Source organism: Megalops cyprinoides, chromosome 20, assembly GCF_013368585.1.
Source record: "Megalops cyprinoides isolate fMegCyp1 chromosome 20, fMegCyp1.pri, whole genome shotgun sequence".
Lineage (NCBI taxonomy): Eukaryota > Metazoa > Chordata > Actinopteri > Elopiformes > Megalopidae > Megalops > Megalops cyprinoides.
Genome location: NC_050602.1, coordinates 11,189,534 through 11,211,268, shown reverse-complemented (window position 1 = coordinate 11,211,268; position 21,735 = coordinate 11,189,534). Strand labels below are relative to the sequence as shown.

At 42.3% G+C, this 21,735-nt stretch overlaps 2 protein-coding genes across 3 annotated transcripts; both read right to left on the bottom strand.

Annotated features, from left to right (window-relative positions):
- On the bottom strand, positions 1-7,145 carry LOC118795948 (integral membrane protein 2C-like). 2 transcript variants are annotated; one of them, XM_036554765.1, is made up of 6 exons: positions 6,630-7,145; positions 3,521-3,658; positions 2,491-2,679; positions 1,856-1,966; positions 1,185-1,335; positions 1-206 (listed from the first exon to the last, which is right to left on the bottom strand). In XM_036554765.1, the coding sequence occupies exons 1-6, from the start codon at positions 6,720-6,722 to the stop codon at positions 115-117; spliced, it is 774 nt and encodes a 257-aa protein (XP_036410658.1). In that variant the 5' UTR covers positions 6,723-7,145; the 3' UTR covers positions 1-114. The 2 variants fall into 2 exon arrangements, with proteins under 2 accessions (XP_036410658.1, XP_036410657.1); XM_036554764.1 differs by having other exon boundaries at positions 2,491-2,682; positions 6,630-7,144.
- A 1,555-nt stretch (positions 7,146-8,700) lies between these two features.
- LOC118795755 (calcium-binding protein 39-like) lies at positions 8,701-18,249 on the bottom strand. The gene is made up of 9 exons (XM_036554470.1): positions 18,153-18,249; positions 15,038-15,174; positions 12,059-12,223; positions 10,863-10,981; positions 10,535-10,703; positions 10,028-10,087; positions 9,697-9,762; positions 9,316-9,459; positions 8,701-8,939 (listed from the first exon to the last, which is right to left on the bottom strand). Exons 2-9 carry the CDS (start codon positions 15,149-15,151, stop codon positions 8,751-8,753), a joined length of 1,026 nt encoding a protein of 341 aa, XP_036410363.1. The 5' UTR covers positions 15,152-15,174; positions 18,153-18,249; the 3' UTR covers positions 8,701-8,750.
- Positions 18,250-21,735: the final 3,486 nt, after the last annotated feature.

The following is a 21,735-nucleotide window of genomic DNA, read 5'->3' as shown; positions in this document are numbered from 1 at the left end:
ATATGTCATGCTTATAAAGTGCAGTCAAACTAAATACGCTTGGAGAGAGCTACGGTGTTGGAGGTGGGTTTGCTTAAACGGAGAACGTGGCAAAGGATTTGCGGCGCTCCCAGGTTAGGCCCCCTCGCAGATGGCCGTCTCCACCACGAATGTGTTCTCAAAATGACGGATGCTGTGGCAGTTGCGTGCTTCACGCTTGTCGATACCTGCAAACAGCAAGAGGGGGACAAAATATTGTTGAGGTTTCACTGACTTTATCGGTCCTGCCCCACCTTCCCATCATGCCGCTGTGAAAGTGAATGGGTGTGGTGGGACCCAGTGGCTGGGCAGTGAAGCAAAATGCCAAAATGCTGCAGGTTCAGCACCCTTAGGAAAGGCACTGAACTTTATCTGCTTCAGGGAATGTATCCAACTGTATGAAGACACGTGTGCATCTCTAAAAATTGGATACTAGTGCCTGCTAATGTAGTCAATAATAATGGGCCCTCTTGAGGAGGTTCAATAAGCAGCTTGGTTATCAGCGTTAATCTGAAGAATGTTCAGGCTTCATCTTTGACCACAGAGTAAACCACTCGGTCTGTCTAAATGATATGTATTAGCATTGGAGACCGATAACTAAAACCATGGGGGGGGTAAAAAACAAGTGCTCTCCGAATGCTGATGTCAGCTGCTCAGGATAGGCCCACTACTGTCAGGAGCCGCTGACGGTTGTCTTCGCAACTTCCTCGAGTGAGCTGTTCATAGAAACACTCATCGCTTCCGCCCTGAGGGACGTGCGACAGATACGCGGGATTACACACAATGAATCATCCCTCGACACCAACGCCAGCGCGCTAACAGGGAAGCCGGCGATGAGGCAAGTCCTCCGGGGGCGGCTTGCGGAGGGATTCTGCTCAGAACGGAAGCCTCCCTCTTAAAGGGAAGTGGTCCTCAAAAATTCAAATCGAAATGTCTCTACCTGTGCAAATTTTTCTACGCAAATTCACCCGTTGTACGCAAATATTACGTAAGACCTCGGTGGGGGAATACAGGGGACCTTTAAAGAGTAGCCCACACACAAAAGGTTTTCAAACTATTTAAAAAAAAAAAAAAAAACAGAAAAATATGAAATCCTCATTTTTGAGTGTAGTGCCCAAGCATGGTCAGGGGGAGGAGGTTTCTGAAGAAAGAGAAAGCTGACTCACGTCTGTGAGATCCTCGCCGCTTCAGTCGGTAGGTCTCCTTCCCTTTGCAGAGCCTGTAGATGAAGGCTCCCAGCTGTCTCATGTTTCGAACCCGACCCGTCACCACCATCTCCTCGTGGATGAGGTAGGTCTGGGGCAGGTAGGTCCCCCTCTGTGGAAACAGACAGACAGATCCCTTGTGATCAAGGCGTTCATCCATATGCAGACCCAGAAAAAAAAAAAAAAAAAACATAAAACCCACTTGACAAGGCCCCATTCTGTGTCTTGCTGTCACTCAGTTCTTGACAGCTTTGAGTTCACCAGTATGTGCTTGTACTGTTGCATGTGACTACTCTCCCTTACACTGCCTACGCATACCCACAAACTCTTAAGTAACAGAAGCAGACCACAGAGCTAGATATGAGAGTGTTCATGACCTGGATAATCTCTCAGTGCAGCAAAATCGGGCAGTAAGGGTGGATATTATGGTCTTATTGACCTGCATAACACTGGTCCTTCTGGGACAGCGGGGCTCGTGAAAAATAGACAGATGCAAAAAATAAAGTGTCGTTCTTCCTGTATCTGTATTTCCACTAGTGCCTCAGCACATCTGTAACGGCAGACAGAAACATTTGGGGCAGTTATGCTTCTGCCTTGCCGCAAAGTTGTGAGATCGTTATGGGACTCGGTACCTTGACGTTAATCAGCAGCTCCCAGAGGTTTCGTGGGGGCATGACGATGGTGGTGTTGAGCTCAATCACATAGCACTTGTCCAGTGTGATGTCGTGGTAGGCCGTCAGCCCCTAGGAGCAGAGAAAATAGTGTCAGTCATAACATTTACCCCGGAGGAAACCCGTGTGAAACAACAAACGACAAGAACACTTAGCTTGCAAGCATATCTAATCCTTCATCTACCAACTGTCTACCCCAAAGATTAAAGATTAACGCTGCCACCCACTTCTCCACCCTTGAGTTGTGCAAGAGATACAAGGAAGCTACAATCTGGAACTGTATCTGCCACCTTAAATAACATCAAGTTAGAACATTAAGCAACCTTAGGCAAACTATTTCATAATTATCATCATAATGATGATACTACCATCATTAATGTTGATTTTATGATAATAGTGATAATAATATTATTATTAATGTTAGTATTAAAAGTATTAATGCTAAGCATATGCCATTTCCAGTGAAGGCATAAAATGTTTTTTCACTTTACAACTTCACTTCCATATGTATTTACTTCTATACTTAGATGTGATTTATGCAATACTTATAGAGTGAATTTTTTACTGGGAACTCTGAGGAGCAGCTATGTTCTCACCCTGTGGAAGTCGTGGATGATGTCAGCGGGATCGCTGCCGCCAAAGTGGGGCACGGGCACGCTGATCTGCTCGTAGTTGTCCTTCAGGTAGATGCCCACATTCTCCTCCAGCTCTTGCCGTCCCCGGAGCGGAGCGTAGATGGAGTCTTCGTACAGCACGCGGCAGTGGAACAGATTATCCTCGGGGTCCTGCTTCAGAGGGGAGGAAGGGCATAGGTGCCATCTTTACCACCATTGGACAGATCTCCGCAATTACAGTCATTACCACAAGTGCTGCCATCATCATCGACACGCTCTTTCCTAGAAGATCTAACCCACCATCACAGGGGGAGAATGCACGAAAACTATGGGTGTAACTATTGCCACCATCATTATCAACATGATCATTCTGACCGCAACACTCTTGCAACCTGGACAAGCTGATGCAAGTGCAACACTTCGAGACTGCAGCTTCAGAGTTTTGGCAGCAGCGCACGCCATATTTTCCAGAGCTTCAGCAAAACGTTTCACCACAGAAAACCTTATCAGAGTTGCGGTGGCTGTGCACATTCATTTCCCAAGACCCCTTTTAGTGCTGTGGTATCTGTCGAAGCCACTTTAAAATACAGACTGCAGATCAGATAAAATGTGTGATGGCAAGAGATACATTTTTCCTTCTCATTTAAACTGAAACCTGGCCAATGAAATTATATGACTCTACTTCATGTACAGCACAAACACACATTTGTCTATTTTGAAACAGTGGTGTGTTGACTTCCCCAGTGATATTTTATTAATGCTGCCATTAAATTTTGGCCAACCTCTATATAGTCTTAAGCCAACCAATGATCAGGTCAGTAAAAGACACCTAAAGTCACATCAAAGTGTTTTAAGGGAGAGAGCCCTCTACATAAATGCTGCAAAACATCTATGGTTTGACCACTCTTTCACACTCACATCGTCCTGTTTGCAATATGACTAGGGTGGGTTTTTAATGCAAATGTTAGGAACGCAAGGAAACAGTCATGAATGATTAGTTAAGAAATCTCACCTGTGGTATGAAGTAGTACCTGTAGACATATATGGATGCCAGCACAAGGGCTGACATGAAGACGACCAGGCCAAAGGTCAGACAACACAAGCCACTGAGGGGGGACCTTTTGGAGCGAAGAGGGAGAACCAGCTCCTCCTACAGAGAAAGAGACATACATGTTCACATACCAGACACAGCACTTGAACACACACAGAGCACAAAAGACTGTACACATTCTCCAAATGCATACATGTGTACAGTTAAGTACTCTAATAGGTTCTCCCTGGGTTCTGAACCCACAACCCCCCCCCCCCCAGTCTAAATTAGACTGGTGCTATGACCACTACACCCATTATATACCATTATCTGCCATTTTAGAAGGAGGTAGCTTCAGCTTCCTCATTGGCTCGATGTTTCCCCTTCCATCAGATGACCCGCATGCACACACAGAGGGCCTCCCAGAAACCTGAGCACAGCATGTCCGTGCCACTGTGCCAGTTGGTTTAAAAAACAGACAGCATGGCTCACCATTCATGCTAGACAGTGGCAGACTACACCATATCTGGGACAGGTTCCATCTGAACATCTGAGGATGCTGAGGACCCTGGCAAATTTTGCATGAACGTCAGTGGGAGATAGCGGTCAGGAGTAATATGAGGGTGAGATGCGAAACATTTGCATCGGAGTAAATTTCATGGAGGAGGCGCGAATGGAAGCTTTTGTGAGGATTTGCTAATATTGGGACTACATAAACCGAATCTCCTTCAATGACACAGGAAAGGCTATATTTGTAAGTGTTAAAATAATGCATGCTGCTACAATTTCGTGACAGGTTTTTTTTTTTCCACAAATCTAGGAGTAAAGGCGTGGGGGGATTTTTTGTGAAGGAGTTGCCAAGTTATTCATTACGCAGGAAATCTGAGGACGTAGGCTTACAGGGTATGAGCAATGCCGTACCACCCCCAGTCTCTCAGTGCATCTGCCACCGCCACGCGCTCGTCCTACGCGGATCGCACCGGGGAGGCTTGGAAGCGCTCCGAACCGAAGCGGAGTGCACAGCTGACACGGCTACGGTTTTAACTATTAATAGAACCCCTACACTTCCACGTTCATTCGCTCCTTATTTGTACAGCGTTCCGAGGATGAAACGTAACACAAACAGTGGGAGATCTGAAGAAGGGGGGAAAAAAAAAAGAAAAAAAAAAAACGAGGCATTGTGCGATACGATCCCCCAGAGAGATTATTAATAGCTTCAACTGCGTGTGATTTGTTCCTGACGTTGCAACGACCAGCGTCACTTTGTGCCGTTATCTCTAACCATGTGATTACAAGTTACATATTCTAAAAATACCACAAAGTGCTCGTCGAATGGAGGTGCTTGGAGAACAGCTCACTGATCAGGAAGAGGCAAAGATGCTGTTGGTTTAAATGTATGGACGGATTAATTATGAAAGAAGGATTTCAATATTTTAATCTAATCTGATATCTCTTGAAGAAATAAGGAGGTATGTATTTAAAGGTCTTCCTTCCTAACGAAGCAAAACACAAGGATCACGCCAAATGTTCAGCCTAATCACGATCACCTGTGTCTGTAGCCAAGAGACAGACACAGAGCGCCCAGAAGACCCTGGTATCGTGGCAACCGCCCTTGGGTAAAAAATAACCACTTTTGAATCTTAGCGGTTGAATACTCTAGTTACAAGGACGCCAGCCCACAAAGGTGTATAGGCGAGACAGGACACAGTGCAACCGGGTTTAAAACCATTGGTAACAATGGCGATCCCTATACGGTATGCATCACCTGACGATGTATGGGGTTGATATGTGATGGTGTACGGTGCACCATATACTAAGAGGAGATCCTGTGTGACACACATCAGTTCCTAAATTAAAATTTTATTAATTTACAGCTGTACTTTAAATGTAGACTACTTCATAGTGAGATTAAACCTGAGAGGGTGTACACGATTATTTCGTTGTGAAAGAGTCACTGTGGTAGCCTACCTGAACTAACCAGATGTGTGTGTGCTCGGCCGGCCGCAATTTATTCTCAATGTGACACTATTGTTGGCTACCCGGAAGAAGGTCTTACTTTTTAGACGGTAGGTGTTACTGCGGGAAACACAATGTGGTATACCAAAACACACAAACCACGCTGGTAGCTCGTTCAAAGAAGGAAATTAACATTGATCATTGAATGATGTTTCAGATTCAAAACGGCTGAAAACCTGGACTCCATTTTCAGTCGTCTGTTATCTATTAATCTAATTATTTGGTTTGCAACTCAAGAATAAAAGGCACCTTTCTCCTATCAACCTGTTTTTTTTTACCATACCTCAGCGTATTATTTGAGGATGCAAATGTAATGTATGCATCAATCTGTCTGTACCATCGGTAATGTACCGTACAGCAGACGCGTTTGCAGATGACATAGATAACCTCTGTAATATCTAATCGCTACAGACTAACATAATAAACTACGGTAAACCCATTCCTGAAATGACATCTGCCATTTTGTTTGCCGACTGTTACACTATTTTCCCCCATTAATCTGACCACAGCGGACATTTCATCCCTCAGGTATAATACATTGTAATAATTTTGACCCCCCTATCAACAAAAGGGAATATTTTATTGCAAAGCGTTTCATAATAAATATTGGAAATATAACCTAAATTATGACCTAGCTGGGCTGCTGACTACATTCCGCTAGAATAGTTATCCAATTGGCTGTATTTATCATTTAGAATCACCACCACATACATAAGAAGCAAATCAGGTCGACTGTTACATCAATATCATGCAATCCTTTCATATCCATGCGAATCTGAGCCTCCTGTTCTACTTGGCAGTATGCCGATATTTCACCCGAGCTTTTTCCCGCAGACCCATTTGTTATCATTTCGTCTCGAGACAGATATTGTTATCAGTATGATGACACTGTAGCTTAATGTAGTTCAATAACACTGGATAATGCGATGGCTTCGCGGCTACCAAGATAAATTGGAAGCCGCTTCCCCACCGACAGTGCAACCATCATTAATAATGGGACACCTTTCGTGTCCATGCCAAGGGACGTGGAACAAAGCAACGATGTACCGGCGGACGCGAAATGCACCAAACTTACGTGCTGGCACGGTATGAGGATCTCCGCTTTGTCTCCATCTTTCTCCTTCTCGGGTTTCTGTCCCGCGACCTGCTGAAACGTGATCTTCACCATATCTGTCTGGAGGGATCGAGGTTCGTGGAGTTCCTTTCCTTCTGGAGCGACCGCGGCTTTCTTATGTCTGCCTCGGTGCCTGTGCCTTTCCTGATTCTGACGGCTGCAAGGCTTGCTTTTTGCTTGGATCAACCGGAAGCGTCGTAATTAATTTATTTATTTATTGAAGACCTCTTAAAGCGACAGATTCCTCGGATTCAGGGCGCATCAATGAGCAGGAGCTGCGTGGTTGTGTCGTAAAAGGCGCAGCGGAAGGGCTGTGCTTCTCATTGATCCTTTTTTAGCTCGTCATGTATCTACGTTAAATATTCTTTTTTTTTTTTTTTCAAAATGACATCAATAATTTCTGCCAAAATCTACAGCCTTACTTAATATGTGGTTGCAATCCTTCAAAGCTGCTCTCTCCCCTAAACAACTGATTTTAGTCCAGGGCAAGTCACTGACCCAGATCCAACACTGGCATAGATCCAAGCGCAGCAGCAACAGCACCTCAACACTGCATAATAACTACACTGTTTCACTGTTTTCATTAATATGTCAAAGGGGGATGTGACCAAATACGGCCGAGAACATGCAGTACAAATGACGCTGATTTAATATTGGAAACTGATCTTTCCAGCAGTGTTACAACATTCTGATCGCCTGTGTACGCTACTGAGTAAATGATTGTAATAACTCCCATATCAATACTTTCCTTTGGGAAAAAAGAGTACACGACCAACACCACAAGGAAAATACCGTGATCTTGGACTGAATTTATTCAGAATGCGTTTATTTCTTATCCTTTTACCCAATCAGACGAACTGTCACGTTCATAAAAGCACATCAGGACTTCATGTCCTAGAGGAGTCTAATAAATTCACATTTCCTTTTCATGTCAAACAAAAAATGCCCTCATCTGCAATAAGGAACACGTTGACATGCGTTAGCATTTATTTTTTATACACATGTACTGTGACATGTCTGTGACAGTGACTATCAGGCTGTCTGATGTATCGCTACATCTTTTGTTTACAACAGTTCCCCCATACATAGACTATATTAGTTTTCTCCCTGACAACCTCATATGGCACAGAATTTGGTTGTTGTCCTGGATCTTTACCCAATAAATAAGGTGAAACCTTATTTCATTGTACAGTGTTAAGTAAAATCGGAAACATTTCAAAAGCCACAAGCAACGCAATGTCGTACTAGCTGAAGATATTGGCCAAGTTTCGTAAGGGTAGCTGAAATGCTGTAGGAGTAGTTATGTAAAGAAAATCAGAAGAACGGTTAGTTGTTTTTTTTCATGCCACCTTAATCTGACTCTGTGTTAGCAACATGGAGTACAGATAACGGGGCTCCACTCAATACTATTCAGGACTGTTCACATACTCAGTTGTACCTGATAACATTGCTACCTCGAAGCAAGCCAGCATCTCCCAAAACAGGGGTATAACAGGGTAATATTTCTCCACTGTCGACATTCCAATACATTTCTGATGTTGTACCACATTGTTCCAAAGCATAGAACTGTGGCTGTCATTGCAAAGTAAAGTGCCTACTTTCAGGTGGGCACAGATCATGCACAATGCTTGGTGAAAAAAAAAACAAGAGACCCGATTTCAAAACGAGGCCCACCAGCCAAAATTCATCTGCCAACATCTGCTTATTGCCTGTCCCCTGCTGGTCATCTAGCTTCGTGTGAATCAGTGCATATGCTTCCAGAATTATTATATCATATTCAAGAGTACAAATATGTCTTTGTCCGTATCCCACTGTTTGCATGACAGTGATTCTTCCCCAGAGCAATACAGTACATTCACATCTTGTTATAATGGACATCAAAGCAGCAGCGTCCAAGTGCGTTGAAATAAAAATCCATGGGAAAATTTCCATAAGGAAAAATCCATAAGGAATGATGAACAGCCTCACGATGGAGAGCAGAGCATCGGCACGCATCAACAACTGCAATCAGAGCAGCTAATGATGGCTCTGGTGTGTAGATGTTCTTTGAAGGCTACTGGAATGACTTCTGCAATTTCACCATCAGGCCTCCAGCTGAGTGGGTCTGCTTAGGTCCCCGATTTGCTTCACCAGATAGGTCTTTTCTTCACTGAACTGTTCGTCCTCCGTCCTGTCGTTCTGGAACTTGCTGAGAAACTCGATCAATTTTGTCTGGTTCTTCAGTAAAATGTCCAAAACTGGCTGAGTTTTATTTGGGTTGGCTACAAACACCTGTATTGAAGAGAAAAATATTACAAGTCATAATGGAAAAATAAACTGACAGTTGATACATTATGGATTTAATTCTAGAAAACTAAAGAAAGGCATCCGCTTAATACTACAACACTGATAATAGCTCAGCATGCTTTGGCAATAACTGAAAACAGAAGGTTCTTTGCAAAGAAATATTTTGTTGCACACATTTTTGTCCTTCAGGCAACTGCAGTGGATTGCAAGATTCATTAGCTTCAAGCACCTCGCAGGGGAGACAAAGGAAAACAAACTTGCCAACAAAATAAGGTGCCCAAAGATGTATTTTTCTAAGTTTTAAGACCAATTCAGTGTTGTGACATGAGATACAAATATGTCCCTCTTTGGTTCCAGAGACCTTGAAGATGTGGAAGGCCTCAAACTGGATGTTGCGGCTCTTGTTCCGTAGGAGGTTCATCACTAATTTGAGGTTTTCTTGTTCGCTGATATATTTGGTCATGATATTGAAATTATGCCGATCTAGGAGCAGCTCACCCAGCAACTGCACAGCAAACAAATATATATAATATTAGTTCATGACACCAGTTTCATAAAAGCAGCTACTTGTGGCCACCGCCTCTTACAACACAAACGGAAAACCAATGTAAATAATCAGAAATATTGCAGAACATTTTGTTAGGACTAGACTTTGAGAAGAGTATATATCACCACTGCTTTATAGTGTGCATGAGATCCATTTATAGCAGTTTAAAACCCTTCCACCAGCTCAGTTGATTACCTTCAGAGATTGCCTTTTAGTCACATAGTTTTCTGAATGGAGCAGCTTCTCATACTCACTGAAGAACTGTAAATGTCAAAAGAAGGTCATTTTGAAAACCATGTCAAAGAACAGGAATTATTTTCATAATAACATCAGATAGAGCACACCTGCAATTTCTGTCATCATTATCAAGTTTCTTACCAATTGCCTCACTGATAAACATGACAACAATCATTGCCTCCATCTTCCCAATTTGCACTGTTCTGAGCGTTTCACCCCTCATAGAGGAACATTCATCTTTTCAACACTTTACGTAAGATGTGAATATTTTAAAGACATTGAAACTTACTCTGTCATAATTCTGTTCCAAAAACTCTGCACTCAGAAACTTGTGTCTTGTCAGCAAATCCTACAGAAAGAAATTAAGGGAAAAAAACAACTCTCTTAATGGGTTTCTTGGCCTTATATAATACGTTATATATTCATACAATACGGCAATACGTATAGCAGTACACCATTTGATTTTGCATATTTAAACAGTATGGAGCCATTCAGGCTAAGTACCTTATTTTTCTCAGAATTCAAATCCATGGCCACCTGGTCACAAGACCAGGATCACAAACTCATATTACTGAAATTATATATTACAGGTGTACCACTGTCATGAAATATAACGTGCGCTCAAAAGTGCTGCTAGTTCCAAATGGTACAGTAGCTCCAGACAGTACTTTTGGGCACAGCCCTGTGCTGGAGTATTACGATGTAGCTTTGAGGACTGTGGTCCACTGGCGATGGACCATACGGAACAGGACGGCACAGCGTCTCAGCAGGGCTAAAGGGGCTCGTTCGGACTCACTCTGAAGGTGGCGAACGCGTCCGAGGCGATGTCGAACGTGCACGTCTCCACGTATCCGAAGAAGTCGTAGAACCGCTCGGAGCGCAGAGCGATCTTCGCCAGCGGCTCCTGCCTGACGCACTCGCGCAGCATGACCCCGCAGTGCAAGGCCACGTCAGGCGACTCGTACCTGCGCCGCGAAACGGCACCAGACGGCACGCTCACAACAGACACAATCTGAAATGACTACAACCCAATCTCGCACAATCAATCAAACAGCCTGCCACGTCAGACCGCATCAGCCTGTAATTTACAGTAGAGAAAAGCAGCAGCCGCTGCTCATACACACCCCCTCATCAACATAAATAATATATTCTGTTGGGCACAGATGTATTCTACCGTAGGGGTCCGGGTCCCTATTTGCCGCTTGAGAACATTGTTGAAAATATGAGCCACGTCCTTTTTGCCCTGTAAGAAAGCAGATGGGAAAATCTGGTTAAGAGTTAAGTGCTGGATTTTGTAATGCTCTGTAAATCAGCCTAGAAAAGAGCACCCTTATTATTATTATTATTATTATTAATAATAATAATAATAATAATAATAATAATACCAATAATAATAATAATTACTATTTCTAACTATTTGTAAACAACTGGTATAGATAGTGTGATAGCAGTCTCAACTGAAACTGAATGTATCAAATCATTTCGGGCAAAAAGAGCATCACTGCAAAATTAACTTGAACAGTGTCAAAACAATAGAGGAGCTGAATAGCAGTAAAAAAGATTAATTTAGATGTAATTCAGAGCATTTGAATTTTGCAGGGGGTTTTATTTTTTTATTTAATTTTTTTAAGTTTTGTTTCTGAGAGATCTAACCATAGGGGGTACTCATATGCATCATCCAAAGAGGAATCTGGCAGGAATGAACTTGACACACTAGTCAAAATACAGAGGAAAATGAACAGAAAAAATATCACAATATCATGACTCAATGTGCAATTACAACACAGAAGTTTCAAGGATCACTGGCATTGTTAACTGATAGTGGAAGTCTAGTTGTCATTGCTCCAGACACCATGGTAATTAACACATTACTGTAATAGCAAAGTCACGCAGTCACAATCTCACTCCCACCCAAAACTCACACGCCCACATCGATACAAAGCCAATTACACTTTATAGAACTGGCAAACAAGGACGCACAGGCTACCCCACGTAGATGCGCATGAACGACCTCACTTTCATATAGTTTTTGCACCTCCCATATCCGTAAAAGGCATCTTATTCCTGAATTTGCACTCAGGCCCACCCACAAGAGACAATTACATGCACATTTCCACAAAGAGAGAACAAACAAAACACGCACGCACGCGCACGCGCGCGCACACACACACACACACACACGCACACACACACGCACACACACACACACACACACACACACACACACACACACAAAAATGTGGTGAGACTGATGACAAATCAGCTGAAAGCACAATGATGTCACGCCACCCCCTTCCCTCTTCTTCACTTCTTGTCCCACCTCAAAGTCAATGAGCGGCAGGTCTGAGATCAGTGTGCTGAGGAGGCCGCTGGTGTACAGCCCCTGCGCCAGCTGGGCCACCAGCTCCATCTGCGGCTCCTTCTCATTGGTGCCATACAGGATCTCCTTCATGGCCACTAGGTTCTTGGACACCTCCTCCGTTGCCTGTGTACAGACACCCACTGTCACGAGATGCACGGTGATGAACTGCGTTTTCATTTTCGCTGACTTGAGACAGCTCTGAGGAATCCAAATCAATCCAGATGGGAGTGTGAAGGAGCAGCCCTTCACCCTACCACAACAGACTCAATGTTAAATGTTAATTGTTTAATTGTTAAATTGGTTATTCTGATGTCCAACTGAGTAAATTGAGGATTCTTATATTGTCCATTTTCCATCTCGTAAAATAAGCGCTTTAATCAATCAGCTGCAACTGAAACAGGTTTCATCTTTATAAAGATGAAGCAGGTTTTATCTTTATCTTATTTGATTATTTAATAATTGCTTAATTGTTTTGTTAATTGTCTTGTCTGTCTGTGAACCGGTTAACTGGTCACACCTGCCCTAATTAGGCTTGTTACATACAGGTGTGTGGCCACACGGAGTGAGGTTCAGACTTTTGGAAGCCATTTTGTGTGCTGGTGGCTATAGACTGATTCTCCTGTGTTTGTGTGTGGTTTTTAAATAAATTACTGTTTTTTGTAAGTTTTAGTCCTTCTGTTAATTTATGTGTAGAGCATCGGCCAGGTCTGTCACAGGGAGCCCGGGTGAGAAATGCACTAGCCTCTCAGTTTCACACTGCCTTAACACAAAGCATTGACACAACTTTTTTCTCACACTTTGAGGAGAACCGCATGCGCAAAAATAAAACCTAGTGACACTGAACGCAACGCTTAGAATGAGGAAGGAAATAGGAGAACCAGATTGACTGTCAACATATTAAGCAACAGCATCGATGTCCCCTTCATCTCAAGGCCTTACAAACATTGCCTAGAAGTGCAGTCACTGAGAAAATGTTTGCTGTTTTTTCTAACAAGGAGGAAGGAAAGAAATGCTGACCTAACTAGTCAAGGAAGTGCTCCTTTGTGGCTAATGCAAGCCCCATCATGCCTAGTGATGGGCCACATGAGACGACCTGATCCAGTCATCCTGAAGGAAACCCTTAGTTTTAGCGGATTGTGTTCTACTCAATTTACAAATATGAACAGGGTAACGGTGGGTGATCCTAGCACCTCAAGTTTTGACCATTAGACCACTTTGCTCTGACTTTAGTCTGGAATAATTATCATTAGAAATGCATTAAGAGGATTAAAATTGAGATGAGGCATCTCAATTTCAAGGGATCCTGTAAAGACAATATTAACACAGTTACAATACAATACACAAACTTGGTTAGCAATACAAACTAGACGTCAACAGATATATCAGGCTGATATTTGTGTTTTACACCATACTGGTTTTGGCCAGTAAGGAGGCTGATAGTGCTGATATTTTTAATTATTATTATTAATGGGCTTTCAGAGCACTCCATCTTTTGTACTTCTACATGAGATGACTCAAATCAAGTAACTGCTGCCTAACCAGCACTCTGGGAATTGTTGTATGGAAATGGTATGTTAACCCCACATAAAAACCTAAATGTATTTTCTTAGCCATTCAATATATTCTGCTTGTGTTGGCATTCCTTAGCGGTGGTCATTAATTAAAACAGGCATAAAGTGGTTAAAACAGGACAAAAAATATTTAAACCAATCAGTAACACACCAGAAACTCTCCCTAGCTCTGTCCTTGCTCTTTTCTTCTTCCCAAGATCCTTTTGTCATTTATGCAATTGCGTAGGTGTGGCCAGTCCATTAAGCAATTTCCCCTCAGTCCAATTCCTGATTAGACATATTTATACACACAAACTGACACTGGTGAAACTGATGTGGAAAAAAACTAGCTATTTCAAGGTTTGTAATAACTTCTAAATTCAGGGCCCTGAACACAAGTACTCATGCATGCACCAGATAAAAAAACAGGAAGTAGATTCATTTGTCTGAGATGAAGATTAGATCTTCACAAGTACAAACTGAAAAGTAAAGAAAAAAGGTGTCACTGCAGACCTAAAGGATGTGGATATTTGGTTGTTGAAAACATATGACTCAGAGACTCTGTTTTAAATTCATCAAAGCAAGGGTTTTTAATTTGAACAAGCTACTAAATGTTTACAGAACAAAACACGTGCGAAGCATTTTATGCATATCACATTTTGCAGGTCAGGGAAATCTATGATTTGACTCTCAGGCAACATGGCTTTGCTTACAACAGAAAAACATACATTTGACAGAAAATAAATGAGTAAATGAAGTACAGACCAGATGTCAGGTATGAAACAACTTAGATGCTATTTCCAGTGACCAGCCCTACCTGCCTGTACTCCCATCTAATGCAATCCGACATGGTTTGCAGTTCAGCTGATCCAACACTCACTTAATACTCAAGCGCTGCTGAACCTAGAAAATCCTAACATCTCAACTGTTCCGGTAATGCCTACATCATATTTGTTTGTATATAAGAGTGGCATCACTTGGCAACTGGCATTGGCATGTTTGCTGCTTATGATGATGAAGGAAACCCTAACGCTTGTGCTTAATTAATGCTTAATTAATATTATGCTTATCTAACCCTGCTTTGAAGAGACATGAATAAAAGAGTGGGAATTATACATGAATCTGGAGTACAACACAGGTGATTATTCTCAGTAATCTACTGAGTATAAATGAACAAAGCCATGCTTTCAAACAGGGAGTCAGCACTGATAAGGACTATTTTGGCTGTGATATTCAATGGCATTGCATTCCTTTAGCATGAAATTATTACTGGAAAATGCACCCTGTTCCAGTGCACTTCTCTAAGCATGGAGCTGAACCAGCTTCTCCTCCAGCTCAACTCGAGTTTAGCTGCCTGACAGTTACACGCAGGCAAACAGGGCCTTACCTTTTCTGCCTTTTTGTCGGAGATACCATGCTTTTCCAACACCGCCATGCTGTCCGTCAGGTTTCTCACGATGTCTGCTGGGGACTTGTGGGACTTTACAAAAGGGAACGGCATACTTGTGGGTCAACAGCCTCCACCTGCATACAAGAAAGATCTGCTGCAATTTATCCCTTTTAGTCACAAAGATTTTAAAGCGCGGTTTTGTTTTTACCTCGTATGGTCAATCATGCCGATCAATCTCTTTTGTTCCATATAGCTCACTATCAGCACTGTTTTTAATGCACGAGTTTTGAACAATTTGTCAGGAGGGCTGACAGGGACACAATAAACCTATGAAATATAAGGCTCTAAAGATGTGAGGGGAAAAATCAAAAAGCTTTAAGAGTTTGAAAATAAGACTATTATCCATAAACTAATGTGAACACACAGGAGGATAAAAGGCAGCTTTGTCAAGTAAAATGTGAATGGTACCACACCAGCAATTTTGGTGTAATTTTGGTGTCTTCAGTGTCTGATGTTTAAGGTGACCAGAGGTTAAAGCCAGCTTTTTAGAGGCTGCATGGATATATTTGACACTGTACAATTTTTAATGCTTTGAGAGATCATCTCAAGAGATCATCTCATCTCTCAGACTACGGAGCACTCCATAGAGAGGTTGCTGAGAATCAGCTCAAGTATTAGAACATATGGAGAGCAGCTCAAATTGGAGGAAAGAAAGACTAAAGACAGGTCAGACTAAAGAACAGAATGAGAGAGGGCAGCTCTATTAAGTTGGAAAACAGGAGAGACACTGTATAAAAGAGGGAATCAGAGGGAGACCAGCTCTCTTTTCTCTTTTGGTGGAAGGAAATATGACGAAATGTAGCAATTCTAAGCACAATCAGACCGCAGCAATCTCTCACATTTGCCAGCGAGAGTTTAGCACTTGACTGGCTGTGAATCCAGGCTATTTACAGCTACTAATTTGATGTGTCCTCCATTTCCCTGCCTCTATTCACCCTGCTGCTTTTGTTCTGCTTTTAATCACTCCAGACAATATTCTTGGCTATATCAGCAACTTGTTCTGTGCAAGCTCAGAAGAAGATATACAATTGTAAAGCAGAAAACCTACGACATGAGTAGGGTAGGAGCTGGTCCACAAGCGATCCAAACCCTCAGATGGTCAGAGATCATTAATCTCCCGTGACCTAAAAAATAGTACAAGAGGACACTGAATGTCATTCTAACAAAGCTAAAGTGCATTCTTGAAACAAAAGATAGAAATGCCTTAACATTTAGCAACAAAGAACTGCCACAGAAATCGAATGTGTACCTCCATGGCATTTTGTCAGTTCCTTATACCAGGCAGTACTGAGCTTGCTTGGGTTTGCTTGATAGGCTAGCACCATGGGCCTCATCATTGTTCACATGTGGCACTGTATCTTTACTTTGCTGTCCATGTTTTTAAATCATTTAAATACATTTGTCCTGTTCACTTCAGATGACAACATCTGAAAAACTGTACCCTGGCAGGCAAAATAGCCATTGGACGTCTGAGCTCACGTTATTAATGAATAATTCTAAAAATTACAACTTACTTGCATGGCTTAAACCTCAGAACTGCTTGAATCATGTTTTGTGTCTGCTAAGAAATTACTTCCAAGATGTTTCCGCGACAATGTCTTCAGATATTTGTCATCACTAAAAATACTAAGTAATCGCTTCATCATTGACGCAGATTTTTTTAATTAGCGTGGGCCTAATTGCCATGAAAAGATGAAGCATGGTGTATTTCTGTCGAGGTGGCAAACTATAGCAAATTCGAGCTTCATTTAAAAGTTTCTCTTGATACGATATTTTGACGAAAGAGAAAAAACAAAATAATTAAAGAGCGAGTTGAGAACAGAGATGGGCAAACTGGCAAGACAACGAACGGCAATATTCCACTGATGGCGTTTCCATCACTTCCATCACTAATTGTCAAAGGGTAGCATTGCTGGCCAGACGCGTTTCCTTCTTTTTCTAAAAGGCGTGTTACTAACCAACTGGTCCTACTGATCTCCAAACATCACACGCTTGATGGTACCCTCCCATTCGTCTGAGATTAGCGTTGCAAAAGATGAAGTTATATTTGAGCAAACTCTGGGAAGTGGCAAGCAACATCTGACGTTTCATGTGCAGACCCAAGTTTTGATGCCCTTGAGCTGCGTTAAGACAGACTGAATCTCACCACACCTTTTCAACTTCAACAGGTGGCCAAATCCGACACTGTCTTAAGTTTAAATGCATTAGTTAGCTAATTTGATTGAACTTCTGTACTGGACAGTTACGTCACCCTGTTGGCTACCGTGGTGATGTTGGGATTCTCGCAAGTCACAGAGACCAGCTAGCTAGCCAATAAAGAACACGATACGATTTGCCATGTAACAATCTACTGCACGAAAATGATCATAACAAATGTTGTAAAAATGATTCTACAGATCACTCGTTAGCACTGTACATTCAGCCATTCTGTGGCGAGGAGCTAGCCATGAGAGAAAAGTGGTTAACAGGAGGCTACTTGCAACTCTCCAATTTTTCTTTCCCTATCCACTACTCGGCGACCTAGGGTGTATGTGTACCCCCATCGTACTAACTACATCAACAGCTGGATATAAGGACTTGGCTTTCTTTAAAATCTGCTTCTGTGACAGTATTTCACTGACTGTCATAGCGATTCTAGCTTTGTACTAGCAGGTTGCCAGCTATCATAGCAATGAGTACACAACAAAGCAATGCAAAATACCTAGCGAAAAGTGACTCAAAACTACAGAATTTAATAGCAGCGGTCTATTAGCGGGCAAGCGGTCTCAGCAAAATCCATCGGTTAGTTAGGTTGCCACCCATTCACTTAACCTACTTCGTATCTCCGTTGTCTGCATTTAACCTGCTCATCTCAGTGAGACTCGACAGGCCTTAGCAAAAGTTCACTCGCTTTTTGTTTGGCTGGTTAGCAAGGCTTGCAATCTAAACCTTTCTCTTCAATTAAACCATGCTAACAGAATCCAGCCTGCTCTGCAGTCAGGTTAGTAGTTTTTTGGGTTAGCTTCAATTTAGAACTCGCTCTGTGGGCAGCAGACAGCCCCGTTGAATTTACCTTAACACGCCTCCGTGTCTGCAGTCCCGTGTCTTTCTTTACTTGTTGTGTGTTTGTCTCTCCTCTGTGGCAACATGCGTGCAACATGCGTTTCCGCTGTCACCGCATACCAGCGAGGTCTCTGTCGCCCCAAGAGGCGACGGCTGTCATTACGACGTGCGTCTCTGAAACCCACAGTTCTTTGAATAGGGATTTCAGCCATCGAAATATTTGCACAACACTGATCTAAAACAAATATTTCATTTCAACAAAAACTATAAAATAAAAAAGAGATGGTAATCTGAAAGACGGAAAATTAGGTCATTGTGGTTATGCTTGCATCGGGGACTTGAATTTTGTGTCTGTTTATTAAGTCTATTTAAGAAATTAAATGGGTTTCTACAATGGCATGTGCTCTTCAGGCATTTACGTGTGAATAGTGGAATCATTCTGGTGCTACTCCCTGGCTGCGCTTGTAGAGACCTCGCAATCCAATGCACGTCAACTTCACTGTTATTAATTCAGATATTTACTGTAGATACATACGTATCATAAGCAGGCTATGTAGCTACTTTCCTAACAGAGTCGTCATAAAAGTCTGTGTGATTACGTGTGTTGGATAAGATTTCGCCTGTTGATTTTCAATTAAACGGGGTTGGTATGCTGCACCAGAAACCCAACTCGGGGCGCTCCTGTCTTTCCCTGCAAATCAACCGCTAGCGGTACGCCTACATGTGTGCCGTTATAACAAAGTAGGCATATTTTACTATTTCATGGTCGGTGAGTTGAACTACAGTTGTAGGCCTACTCGTTAAGAGCCTCACCCAAAGCCCGCTATCCTCAGCCCGCATGACCGGCTGTGCAACAGCACTTCTCATCCGTTATTAATGGAAAATCCCTGAGATACTGTAGGTCATAGCATTTGGCATGGGTCTATAGGTCTTTTTAGGAGAAGTTTGCATAGATAGGCCTATCCCTGGTAGGCTATATCTGAAACCTTTTTTTAACGAGACACAAAGATAGGTTTTGATCATTTAATTTTTTTTCCTGTGTGTGCAAAATGATTAGGCCTAGCCTACTTGCAGTTTTGAGTCATTGCATCAAGTACGATTTATACTCACGGACTTTCAGTCTAGCTCTAATGATGTACAATACCGCTATGTACTTCTGTAAAGGTATAAGAAACAATAATTATTTAATCATTATGGTGAAATATGGGAAAGGCACACAGTGTTGAGTCCTAATGTAGGCTTTAACGCTTGAACTGCACGGGCCAATAGCAAGTGAGTCCTCACAAAACTAAAGAAGGCACACTTTAATGTGTCCAAACTATGTTTATACGGTCAGATAAAAGTCATTTAAAAAGAATTAAGAGCCGGCAAGACACGAGATCTGTTGTTCGGTTTGGGGACTTTTTTCGCTCTAATTAGACCCCGATCTGGACGCACCGTAGCGCCGCGTGGAATAACCGCTGAAAGGCCCTATTGAGGCTTTGTCATTCCCACGCTAATTTTGATTCAGAGAGGCGCGTGGCCAGATGGCACGAGAGCAGAGCATATCATTCATAAGTCGTTTGGACATCTTCTTTGTTTCACACACACACACACACTGTTTTCTGGGCATCTCTCACACTTTTGATGTCAATTTTTGACATGACTCAACAATTGGGTTGTCTCAACGGTTGTTGCACGTGGTGTTGGCAGAACGCCTTGTACATATAGCTATTGTAAATGCCAGAATATTTTAATTTCCCAATAAATTTAACAATTGACTACCAACGTACACAAAACGTGTTTTGTGTCATATTTACATCTAACTATATTTTAATAGCCTACATTAAATATGTAGGGGGGGAGGACCATCGTGCTTTTAATCGGAAACTCAGCCATAGGAGCAGAAAATGGACTTGCAAAGTTTTGTCTGGCCGCTGGCGACAGCTTTGCTAGGTGGTGCGTTCAGAGTAGCGCGGTGGTCGCATGAAGGACGTTGGGGTAAACGATGCGTCCAATTATAAGCAGCTGAAACGGAGGTCCGGCTGCACGGAGGTCGCGTGGCCAGCTGTCTTGTTGCGTTTGCTGCTCCCCCTCTATTATGTCAATCTCACTGGATTTTAAAACAAACCCCCTGCGCTTGCATTAATCCGTTACTAAATGGGCACTGCACAAAACCCTTTCCCCTCTCTGTCCCAAATAAGGATTTACAAGCGCTTCCGTGAGGATCCCTAGAATATACATTTCAGTGTGCCATCACATGCTATCTGCTTTGCGTTTGCCAGTTTTTCTATCTGTATGTGTTATGTATATGAAACATAGCCCTATACATACACACAAATGACTTTTATGGCAAAAAATCGCATGTAGTGTTCCACACACAGTAAATAACAGCAGTTGAAAAACGAGATTCAAGTCAAGCAAAACAGCCCTTGATAATTAGTGGTTGTTCATGACGTTTCAGGGTTATATAGTAAAGAGGATTCATTGAATTTCTTCCTTTACCATCCAGGGTGGACATCTGTCGATTGTTTTTGAGCAGGGACCTCGGGCATTGAAGGAGTTCAGTGACCTCTCCGCCATGAGTAGCACACCTCAAATTCTCAGAAGGGCACGGAGATTTTTATTTGGTCTTGTGCATTCAATAACTAAGGACGCAGTGTATTTACAGGGTAGCATGAGGACACTTTGTAGCTGCGTATATATTTTGAACTGCATTCAATTTATAACTCATTACATGCCGCAATATTGGGCTAAATGGGGTATTCTTGCACGTTGTCACATAATAAATGTAGCCTAGCACTGTGAAAATATTTTTGAAACAACGTAAATGATGTGCTGTTGCTTCGATCTAACGTGTAACTAGTACCGTACAAATGAAATGATGGCGTTTGTATAAACGTGTCCACTCGGTGTAATGCGTACAGACACCAAAAGAGGGCAGAACGGCTCAATGTGTAAGTGTCACTGTAGACACGACCAAGCTACTACGCACCGGGCTCATAACCACCATCAACATACAAGAAAATCATTTAAATCAAGAAAAAATGTTGAAGCTGTTTTATCTCATATTACAGTTGTGCACAATCAGCGTCGTTGACCAGAAACCAGGTCGTAGCATTCCGGCTGCCTGAAACCAGAATCTTTAACAACATCAGCATACGTCCTTGACGATTGCTTGATGAAGTTCTCTATGCTGAAGCGACAGTGCACGTGTCTTACTTTGTCACCTGACTTAAAACCTACCCATTTCCAATTTGATATTACATAATCAGTCCAACAGCAAAACATAGTGGCCACATAAACAAGCTTTCCTGACGTGGTAACTTCCGCCAAAGAGAGGTTTGAATTGTGGTCGGTGGTTGTAGAGGGTCCTCACTGCCATGTACGGCAGACAGCGGACGACAGACACCGTGCGATACGGCATATTACACAACAGCATTATTTGCTAAGGGAAGTTAAGGGAAATCCTCAATAAATGTTAACTTTATTCCTTTCTCATTGATCTATAATCTATAGATAGACCAACTGATCACTTTTAAAAGTTGGACATCGTCTTCCCATGTCTTTGCTCATGTTTAAGCATCATCTTCTAAATACGATATTTATGAAAA